Raw genomic sequence first — 12,370 nt, forward strand, 5'->3', positions numbered from 1 at the left:
TCATTTCTTTCTTCTAACACCTGCAGTATAAGGACTTCTTTTTACGACACTCTTAACCCGTATTCGGGGTTGCGCTTTCATACGATCATACATTGTGCTTTGTTGCATTTGAAATCCACGTTCAACCACAGGGGTTTGCTGGTCATGCTGAACCGGTGTACTTTGACAACCATCTTCACTTTCCCACAACGGTTCTTCCACAAATTCTTCATTCTTATCTTCATCTTTTGCTTCAACCAACTTTCTTAAATCGTTAATACTACTTTGCATGTCCGCGATTACCCGTGTTTGTTCTTCTACAACAAAAAGTAATTTTTCCTTATCTCCTCTATTTTGCTTCTTAAATGGAATACCAAATTTCTCACAAGCGTCTTTCACCATACCATAACAAAGCTCCTCTTTCGACACACCAACATCAATAACAACCTGCAATGTCATTAACAATTTTTGTTTCATAATAACACAAATCATAAATAACTTTGCACCTTCCTATAATCAACAACTACTCACCGATCCCTTTGCCAAAGCAGTTTTGATAAACTTATCCCCAATATTCATATCAATCCAGTTCAACAACCTTGGGAATTTTGTTACCCGTGTACTGTAAATGGACTTCGATGTCACAAAATGGTGACAAAACCATACCTGCAAATGTTTAATCCATCAACTAAGACAATAAAAATTATTCAAACAATAAACAATGATTGTCTTTCACTAACAATTACATAACAAACACGTACCTGCAACAGGTAAGCACATCCTTGAACATGAATATGGCTTTTGGTTGTTTCATTCTTCATTGTTGTTGAAGCACCACACACACTTTCAACAAAGTACTGAAAAACTAAACTACCCCAATTGTACTTAGCCACACTCCCAAACTCCGAAACAAGGTCAAATATGATTGGAAATACTACTCCACTTCGATTCGGAACCAAGAACTCTGATATGCCTACCAATATATACAAGCTGCAAAAATGTTCTATTGGAAAATTTTGATGTTCCTCTAACAAAAACTCATATACCATCCTGACATCCACTTTCCCCTCAGGGAAGTACTCCCTACAAACACTACGATGCCCAACTTTATTTAAATCTATCGCTTCACCAACAACAGGCAACCCTAACGAGAGACACACATCAAATTCGGTAAACTTAATAACTTTGCCCCCAAAATAAAACCCACTCATGCTATCTACCCATTCACCACATAACTTAGATAACAAATTCCTACCTATCTTAATAGAACTTGGCAAGTATAACAACCAACCAAAAACACTCTTCTCAATGTATCCCTTCTTCTCAATAGTCAACCGTTCGTTCAAAACACCTATCATCTTGCTTCTGCAGTAGTGTCTGAACACTAACTGCATAGGAAGTCATGCTTACTAATTAAATACAGTCAAACAACAAATGTATGCAAATCAAATACAATCCTACGTACCTTCTTCGTTCTATCACTTCCTTTGTCACTTTGTTCACCACGTTCTTCCTCCATCACACTACAGCAACACAAAAACTTAAATTACATTACACCAACACAATGAACTAAAACAAAAAATTGGAAATCATAACAAACATTGTCAGCATATGTTAAAACACAACAAAATATAATTCTCATTTATGAATGCATATAATTCGTGCCACATAAAACAACATTTTCAAACAATCATGCTACAGGAACAGAACTGGTTCCTTAGGCAATATAAGTGGGTACCTGGGTGACAGTTTTTGCTCACAACGGCCAACAACTTCCACCCCTATGATTTTTGGGTGGCTTGTTTGTTTTCCCTCATTTTATCTACTTCTAAGTAATCTGGGAACACTCATGTTAACATTATTTCATCATATTCCTGCCACACAAAACAACATTTTCAAACACTCATTGTACAGGAACAGGACTGCTACCTTAGGCAAATTAAGTGGGTACTTGGGTTCCAGTTTTTGCACACCAAGGCCAACTACGTCCATCACTCTCATTTTGGGGTGGCTTGTTTGTTTTCCCACATTTCACCTACTTCTAAGCAATCTGGGAACACTCAGGATAACATTTTTTTAACATATTCGTGCCACACAAAACAACATTTTCAAACACTCATGGTACAGGAACAGGACTGCTACCTTAGGCAAATTAAGTGGGTACCTGGGTTCCAGTTTTTGCACACCAAGGCCAACTACGTCCATCACTCTCATTTTGGGGTGGCTTGTTTGTTTTCCCACATTTCACCTACTTCTAAGCAATCTGGGAACACTCAGGATAACATTTTTTTAACATATTCGTGCCACACAAAACAACATTTTCAAACACTCATGGTACAGGAACAGGACTGGTACCTCAGGCAAAATAAGTGGGTACCTGGGTTCCAGTTTTTGCACACCAAGGCCAACTACGTCCATCACTCTCATTTTGGGGTGACTTGTTTGTTTTCCCACATTTCACCTACTTCTAAGCAATCTGGGAACACTCAGGATAACATTTTTTTAACATATTCGTGCCACACAAAACAACATTTTCAAACACTCATGGTACAGGAACAGGACTGGTACCTCAGGCAAAATAAGTGGGTACCTGGGTTCCAGTTTTTGCACACCAAGGCCAACTTCGTCCATCACTCTGATTTGTGGGTGGCTTGTTTGTTTTCCCTCATTTCACCTACTTCTAAGCTATCTGGGAACACTGAGGTTAACATTTTTTTAACATATTCGTGCCACATAAAAAAACATTTTCAAACACTCATGGTACAGGAACAGGACTGGTACCTTAGGCAAAATAAGTGGGTACCTGGGTTCCAATTTTTGCACACAAAGGCCACGTACGTCCATCACTCTCATTTTGGGGTGGCTTGTTTGTTGTACCTCATTTCAGCTACTTCTAAGTAATTTCGGAACAATTTCTTAACATTTTATTAACAAATTCGTCTCCCATAAAAATACATTCTCTAGGACCCTTGCTTCACCAACATTACTGCTACCAAACCCGAATGAAGTGGGTCATTGGGTTCAAGTTTTTTGACAGCAAGGCCAACTAGGACCATGACTACGAATCCAACAGAATTACAGCAACAATGTAAGATTAAGCAGAGAACTTGTATAAAAATTAGTAACAGAACAACATCCACTTGGGAGACGTTTCCTACATAACCAAATCCAATCCAAAAACAACATCATCCATGTATTCAACATTCATTCCACTGAAAAATGAAAAAATAGACCAACCTTCAGTGAACACGACGCGTGGCGGTTGGAACAGAGACGGTTGCCTAAGGTGTCGGTGGAACTCACAGTGCGGAAAACCCCTCTTTTTGGTCCACCTCACAGCCCACACTCTGGCGAGACTCCGGCGAACGTCCGGCGGCACTCCAGGACAGGGACGGCACCACCTGGGACGAAGCGATACCTTCAACGCCTCCCTTGGTCGCAGGGCCGGAACGGACGACACAGGCTGCCGTGTTCGCGTCGACCGCTCCACGTCGGAGCTGGAGGCGTTTGATCTCTCCGACACGGCCTTCAACAGTGGACGGCGGCACTCCGGCGCGGACTCGGTCTGTCTCTCTGTCGCTCGTGATCCCTCCTTTCTCCAACTCTCTCGTCTCTCTGTCTAGGTCACACAAGTCGTTTTGGTTGTTCGCGCCGCTTCTCTGTCTACGAAGTGAGAAAATAAAATTCAAATTTGAAACGCACACCCCAAACTGCCCGTGCTCGTCCTCGCCACGTCAGCGTTGAAGCAGGTTTGATCAGAAATTCTCAGATTGCAGCAGCTTTTTCCATTAAAAACGTGGGCCGCTCAAACGCTGACACGTGTTCTGTGTCCAAATGTTGTCAAATTTGGTTGTTCGAGTATCATTTTCCTAACAACTTACATGTACAATATCACATTATATTCATAATTCAAATCATATTACATATATTTAGAAAATAAATATATGTCTAAATAGACAATTGAAGATTCTAAAAGTAGATACATAGTCAAACTTTGTTTCTTTCGGTTTCGGAGTGTGAATGACCTAATTACTTATTTTCCAATTTAAACTATATGATGGTGTGTTTGGGAATGGTTTTGCCATTTTAAAGTTAAGAATTATCCCAAAATAAACAATATACTAAAATAATACTAACTTTCCACATTGATTACAGTGATAACGGATATGTAATTTTAATATTGATTAAGACTTTATGACCAACAAAGAAGGTGTGTATCATATTCTAAATATACATGATAATTCAATATTTTGAAACATGTTACTTTCAATTATATTTCTATTAAAACTAATGTAGAATCATTTCCAATATATTGAATGATCATGCTAGTAGTAGACAAAGGGTTCCTCATGCAGGAAAATGTATCTAAATTCATAATTTTGTATTTTTAGAAATAAATTTTCTCTCTTTATAAGTTTTCTTAATGAGTTTTAGTCTAATTTTGACATTTTTATGACGTTTTCAATTATTTTAATAGTATTTGGAGCGGTGCAAATTATTTTTATTATGGAAATTTAATATAGTTGTGATGTGAAATAACTAAACTGAACTTCCATCTTTTGAAATAAAAATACAACTAAAGTTATGTTTTAAAAAAACTTTGTTTATAAAGACTTTTTGGAAAATAAATAAAATAATATTTTCTTTATCTTTCATATACTTTAAAAAAAATATTTCTTATTATGTTGAGTTTTAAACTGAATGTTTTGTGTAAAAAGTTTTTAAGCTTTGTTATAAAACATGACTTTGTTAACTTTTTTTATTTATGCTATCAAAACATGCAATTTGTCTTGAAATATTGATAAATTTAGTATATATATAAGTTCTTATAAAGTGTAACTTCTTATCCAACATTTATTCTAATTATTATGTTATTTGTTGAATCTCAATCATTTATTAATATTCCATCTCACATTTAATATATATATATATATATATATATATATATATATAAATAATGATGTGTTAAATATCTCGAACAAACGGGAGAAATTTAAATATATAAATAAATATAAATTTTATCATAGAAACTAATTTTATAATGTTATTTGTAAAAAAATATCAAATTAAATTAGCTTGAAGAATATATGAAAATCTTGAATGAAAACTCATCTCTCTTGTCTTCTTATTCCTATTGATATCTCACATATTAGTTATTTTATTCGAAAAGATAATTACATAGTTATCGTACCCTATTGACAAAGAATTTATTGAAGAGACTTTGTAAGTGGAAACATCGTGGGTGTGTGATGATGAGAGATATGAATTGGTCTTATGATTTGTTATTTGCAAAATCTCAAAACTTCACGTTCTTTATGTTATCGACGGAAAGTGGCATCCATGGAATAGTCCCAAAAGATCCAAAGTCAATGAATTTTTCGATAAAATAAATTACAAAGACTTTCATAATTTCTTTCTTTATTTTTTTATTTTTTAATTCCAAATTTTAAAATATTTGTATCCTGCAGTCAAAAAATTCCAAATCAATACCCACACTAACATTAAACATGTACCACGATCTTGTATTTTTTTTTCCTTAAATGACATTAATATAAATTATAGCAATAATAAAACCCCTAATAATGGCATGAAATTCTTTATCCCTCTCAAATTTTAAAATTTTTAAGAGTTTTCTTTTACTGTTTACTTTCAACACACAATTCAATCTATTTATCACTATTTGCCTTGCTCAAACAAATAATTTCATCTTTCAAGCTCTAATTATATGCTTATTGGGTAAATTATAATTGTGGAAATGAATTATTCACATATCATAATCTTAAAATTTCTTAAGTATTTGGATTGAAGATTTTCGATGTAATTAACATTAATGATATATTTAAAAATTAAAACGACATCATTGCAATGTCTAAGAGACACAATTGCATATTAAAAATATAAAATACGACATTTGTGATATCTAAGGGATGCAATTGAAACCAAAGCATCTAAACTCACAATTCCAAAGAAAGCAAAATTTGCATAATTAAGGAATGTTGTTAGGCTTTTGGGAAAGTTATCCTATAGTATAAAACAGGTATTTTTATATCGATTGATATACATCATATAAATCTTTGTTCTATGTGCGTGAAATTAAATATAAATAGAGTTATTACAATAAATAAAACATGCATACACTTTAGATTTCAATTAAAATAATTTGAAACAAACAAAAGCATTGTATTAATTCCCACTGGCGGTTTAAATTGTATATTTTTTTAATAGTTTTTTTTCTTTTACAATTTACATTTTATAAATGCCTTATAACTTACTTTCTAATTTTTTTACTCGTTGTTACTAAAATAATTAGAAATTCCTATATTTTAAAATATGTATAGAATCTAAATTACAATTTTAAGAAACTTATAAATGTTAATTCATATAGGAAATGTTAGATTCAATTATATAATTAAACCCTAAACATAATTTTACAAAAAAAAAATAAAAAATAAGATATTGTACTTTAAATTTTAAAACCAAATTTTAATATCAATAACATTTATATCAACATCAATCAAATGGAAACATAGATGTCCTATGATAGTTAAAGTCTTTTAAATAACCATGATTTTGATAGAAATTTAAATGAAAGTTTAAATCTTACATTTAACAGAGATGAAAAAATCAAACATAAAGAAGAGAACTTAAAATATTATAGATTTTGAGTTAGATATGATATCAATTTTTTTTACATAAGTTAGACTTATATCTTATTGATGTGACGTTCTTTCATAAATTTCTTACAAGAGACCAATTAGTGATATCGAAGTCGATAGTTTGTCTTTGTGATAGGCTAAGATGAATACAATATGATTCTTCTTTTGGAAGCCTTGGTGATAAAAGTTCAGATAAGACAAGTGTGTCCCATTATAATAAACAACTATATAAGTGAAGGTCATCAATGAAGTAATGATTGTATGCTTCTACTTGAAGGGCACTAGTGCAAAAAAGGGCTTTGATATATGTTATTTTTTACCTTTAACGTTAACAAAAACACAAACGTCATAGCGGGAGACGTTATTTCCCAACGTCAACTATCGTTTGAAAATGACCATTTCTAACGTCAAATGACGTTCAAAAATGCACTTTCAGACGTCTATACTTTGTTTTTTTTAATAAATGAATCACTTTTAGAGTTTTACTAAACTTAAAAAGCAGAAAACTAGAAATGTAGTCCAGTTTTAACATTTTCAATATCAAAAACTCATTTTCAAATTTGTGTGAACTAATATAAACTAAAGTTATGACAAGTAAAAACCTGAAAAACTATGGGAATGTGACTAGCACAAATTTGTATCCACCATCATCATCACTTATAGAATGATGTTAATCCTTACTATGTATGTTAACAGTGTTATAGTAGTGGTAATGATGAATGGTGTATACTGACTATTTACTTGTAGTGTATATTGATTATTTACTTGTGATTTTTGGTTTTGATAGCTATAATTATTATTTTTGGTTGAAATTCTTTTTGACACTTCTTGGAACTCCTATTTAAGGGAAAAAACCACTAAGAGCCCTTATTTTGAGTTCGTCTGAAGTTTAATAATTATTTGGACAGTTAGTTTTTGCAGATCTTTAAACGATCATAACTTTTGCTCTGGTTGGTAGATTTGACATTGTTATGTATCGATTTGGGGTAGAAAAAAATATTTCCAATGTCGTGGCAGCCACATAGTCGACTATTCCTTCAAGATTTTATAAAAAATCTCGTTTTCTATTTTTCACCAATTTATTTTGTTTTTTTCTTCTTCAAACTTTGGAAAATTATTTCACACACTTTAGACTTTGAATTTTGATCTTGATCTAAAATTTTTTGTGGAGATTTATCATGATTTTTTTGTGCTTTGAACGAATTTTCAGGTCATTTGAAATTCTTTTGAATAACTCTCACTTTTATCTGAAGTTTGCATATATACGGTGTATGAACAACAAACAAGTTTTTATGAATAAATTTTTACTTAAAGATAAAGTGAATAAATTTTCACTCTCTCGCCCATATTTTTAATGAATTCACTAATATATAACATTTGAGAAGTGATATTCTAATGTCTTATAGCTCTTTGACATTTAAAACTATGACATTTATCGTCATACGTGAGTATATTTTATTTTCATGCAAAACAATTCCCAATATAACATCGCAAAATTGAGAATTCCGACGTCTAATGACCATATGATGTCGAAAAGTATACATTTTGACATCGAAATTCAACATTTATTTAAAAAAAATTCATCGATCATTTTTATACGTTGGCTTTTTCATATTACGACGTTGAATGCAAAATGTCAAAGCCTTTTTTTAGTAGTAGAGGTGTTCTAATGTAAAAGAACTCAACTTACATTTGAAAAAAAAAATTGATAGAAATTTAAGTTTGAACCTAAATCCTGCGTTGAATAAAGATGAAAAAATTAAACATTATAAGAAATGATACCCATAAATATTTTGTTTTAAGATTTTGAATAAAATTGTTATAAATTCAAGTATCATTCTAAATCTCAACTAAAAATAAAAAATATCTTAAGGTTTTTATTGAAGTGATGTAAATCAGTTATATAAGACTCATATCTTTTTATATAATTAGACTAATATCTCTTTAGTATAATATCTTTCCGATGAATCTTTCTATATAAAAAGACAAATGAAGTTTCAATTTAAAATATAAATTATAGATTAAAGATACAGATTATCACATCTGGAACATACATACACCAAAATGGACAGGAGATGTGTAATCATAAAGAAAGTCCCACTCCACAAAATGGACAATTATAATTCAACATCTAACTTAAGGTTATAATTATTTAGAAATAAAATTTCAGATATATTATTTAATATATATTGTATTGAAGTTATATTGTAATAATATAAATTTAATTATATAACAAAATTTACCCGTTTTCTTATTTTATTCTATTCTATTTTATTTTATTTATTTATAATAAATTTTGTATTATAACTTAAAAATATTATCAAGGATAAAATAAAAAATAATTTGTATAAAGTGATATATATATATATATATATATATATATATATATATATAGGTATAGGTATAAATATAGATAGATAGGTATAGATAACTAGATAGATAACTAATTACAAGAGATATAATTAATTAGCATTAATTAAATTAGTTAGGAATTTATTAGCAGGGTAATTAATTTATGTACGGTATAAAAGGGTTTTTAAATCCTTTTTGGAGTTACCTTTTACCAACCAATAATTCACATCTTATTTTTCAGATTATCGTTTATTTTTTCTTCTCTCGCTGCCTGGGTTTGATACGTCCTATATTGTCCAACGATATTTAGAAATGATATTTTTCTTAAAATGTATTATTTTTTTTCACAGTTGTTTAATAATAATAACTGTATTTTTATCTATTATATATCTGTATTAAAACGCAAAAATAGCTGTATAATAGATGAAAAAGTTCCCTTATTTTTAGCAGAGATGAAAAAGTTCGTAGCTGGCTAAAGTTGAAGGAGAATGGTGAAGAAAGAAAGTAGTATTTAAAATAGTAGTGATGGGAAAGAGGAGCACCTTTACACAATACAAAACCTAATCTAAATTGCAATATGCAATAATGGAAGTGATAGAATCATAGCTAAAACTACTTCTTACCCACTCAGTTGTGCCATCAAACCTCATCTATCATTTTAAAAATAAAAATGTCAATCAACCAAGAAAAAGAATGCATTATTCTCCAGGAAAATAAATTCAATAAGCAACTTCAAAAGGTTCACATGTCTATTAGAACAAGTGCTTAATGGCTTGCGTTCTTAATCAAAACATCATGTGAAAGTTTAATGTTGTTTTCTACTTTTTCACTTACCTTATCTCAACTTATGGATAAGTTTTTTATTGGAAATTAGAGATATTGAAGATAACTGTGTGCTTTTCTATCCTTTTTATTTAATTTTGGATTTTATAAAAGTCTTAAGTTAGATTTTACAAACTTTCTAGATTATAAGGCATATGTCAAAACTAAAAATCACTCATACATTATTCATCAATAATTTTGGATCAAGTTTCAAAATTATTCATCTTGTAAAACTAAAAAATTAGAATAAATAAAAACTTCAATAAAAATGAATTTCTGATGAAAATTACATAAATATCACTTTACTAACTAATTTTACGAAAATCACTTTATTTTATAATATGTAAATGAATATAAATCTCATTTTATTAATTAATTTTATGATATAAATTTTATTTTACAAACAAATTTTATAAAAAAAAAATTAGATCTAAAGTTTACTTTCTTAACCATTTTTAAATTTAAAATGTTTTAGAAAAATTAGATTTTTTTTATGCAAAAAGTTACATCTACAACCTGCCAAATTTTCATTTAGAAAAAAAGCCAGTTTCTATTTGAAAACGTGACGTTTTACATCTTGTGAGAAAGTCCAACAATCTTCTTCTATAAATCTGAATTAAGTTGAATTAACAGATAATTAAAGGAGTTGTACACTCAAAATATATATCTATTTTTAATCTCTTAAACATTTTTTGTAACCTTTTATTTGGAGCCTTGAAAAAAGGTTGGTGATTTTTTCTGTTCCTTTTCTCAATTTAGTCGTATATGATTTATAAAATATTTCATTGTTGTGAAAAAAAAAACAATAAATGAAAGAATATAAAAAGGAAGGGGAAACAGCCAAAGGTTTTTGAGTATGTGATAATTATGGTGGCACAATTGGAGGGGTTCGATTGGTGTTGTTTGTATGACTGACCTATCACAAAGCTATTTTAATATATTTTAGATAAATTAACACACACACACACACACATATATATATATATATATATTACAATCTTGTTAAAATGTAGGTGGAGCAAATTATCATATATGATAAAGTTATTAATTGTTGCTATACTCGTATTAATTGAATTACCATTTTAATTCCATTGTTTGTTTATTTTGTTGACTTTTTTCTAGAGTTATATGAAAATAATACTATTATCTGTAACTAAACAATTTTACGTTTTATTAAATTTGAATTAAAATAATGTCATTAGTTAGTATAATGCATAATCACAGAATTTCTTTAACCAAACATGGTTATATAACTCCTCAACTAAAAATAATCATATAATGCATCTGCTCTTATTGTTACAACATTATTTGTATTCTATTTTTAAAATTATACGTTTTACATATATAAATGGATACTTATATAAAAAAATAAACAAAAAAAAGCCGAAAACCCTATCAAAACCAAATTTTATTTAAACTTTTTGGATTTTTTTTTTCAACGGAGTGGTTTAATTGAATATAATAAAAATAAACAAAACTATTATTATATTTGAACATATACATACATATATATATATATATATATATATATATATATATATAATGTTATATAATCAAAGTTAACTGATTGTATTTGAATGTTATTATATTTGAATGTCTTTTTTAAAAGTTATTTTACATTATGATTGTATTGTAATTACAATATATTTATAATTAATAAAATATAATATTAAATTTGTATTGTAGTTTTTAATTATAAGATTAACTAGTTTACATAGGAATAAAATTAGCAATAAAATTGTTAAAAAATATTAATAATTTTAACATCCAATCTCAATTGACTAAAAAGCCAAATTCTTGTATTTCTAAACACTAAATAATTCAATTGAATACGGAAAGTGAGTGACATTAATGTATATTTAAAATTAAGGGATTTGGTAACCCTTTAACTGATATTGCGACCAAATAAAAGTTAATTATAACTAACATACATGGAGATTTTATTTCTATGTACATCTTCAATTAATTAAATTATACATCTTCAATTAATTTTTCAATAAAAAGACTTAAGTATTTGTTCCCTCAAATTTAAATAAAATACTCTTTTACAATTAAAAAGTAAATTTGTAGTCTCATCATTTCTAATTATCTAACATTGAATTGATCCTTAATTTGTTTATTTTTTGGCTCTTGAGGATTAAAAATGAGTTACGTTCAAAATAAGAAAATAAAAATTACAAAATAAACTATAATACAAATCCGAGGCGTTAAAAGAAATTTAAGTGAAAAATTATTTAATTGTATATATTCGTAATTATTATAATTACAATCATGCTTTATATAATTATTTAATCAATGAAGTGTACAAGATAACTTGAAACGGGTGAGAGAAAATTTTTAAATATTAAATGAATAATTTCCTAACAAAATTAAAAATGAAGGATATCTCAATCTAAGACAAAAGAAAGTCACAATTGAAATAGACAAATAAAATCTTTGAATTAATTTGTTTTTAATAAATCTTATATTTATCTTGTTCAAAAATTGGACAAGTAAGACTCATAGATTGCAAACCCTGCCTTATCCTCATCAACCAATCCCATAAAAATCAACATTTATTT

General features: G+C 29.0%; 1 protein-coding gene across 1 annotated transcript; it reads right to left on the reverse strand.

Annotated features, from left to right (window-relative positions):
* Positions 1 to 2,397, reverse strand: LOC128195356 (uncharacterized). Its single transcript, XM_052872629.1, has 6 exons — positions 2,357 to 2,397; positions 1,445 to 1,502; positions 1,235 to 1,367; positions 741 to 1,123; positions 511 to 645; positions 1 to 426 (listed from the first exon to the last, which is right to left on the reverse strand). Exons 1-6 carry the CDS (start codon positions 2,395 to 2,397, stop codon positions 1 to 3), a joined length of 1,176 nt encoding a protein of 391 aa, XP_052728589.1.
* Positions 2,398 to 12,370: the final 9,973 nt, after the last annotated feature.

Source organism: Vigna angularis, chromosome 2, assembly GCF_016808095.1.
Source record: "Vigna angularis cultivar LongXiaoDou No.4 chromosome 2, ASM1680809v1, whole genome shotgun sequence".
NCBI lineage: Eukaryota > Viridiplantae > Streptophyta > Magnoliopsida > Fabales > Fabaceae > Vigna > Vigna angularis.

What these genes read in the sequence shown, in the direction of transcription:
- LOC128195356 (XM_052872629.1), bottom strand. Translation starts at nt 2,397, where the DNA reads ATGGACGTAGTTGGCCTTGGTGTGCAAAAACTGGAACCCAG. An exon ending in GCCAAGTTCTATTAAGATAG is followed by an intron (nt 1,124 to 1,234) that starts GTAGGAATTTGT and finishes GTCTCTCGTTAG; the next exon opens with GGTTGCCTGTTGTTGGTGAA. An exon ending in CTGCTTTGGCAAAGGGATCG is followed by an intron (nt 427 to 510) that starts GTGAGTAGTTGT and finishes ATGACATTGCAG; the next exon opens with GTTGTTATTGATGTTGGTGT.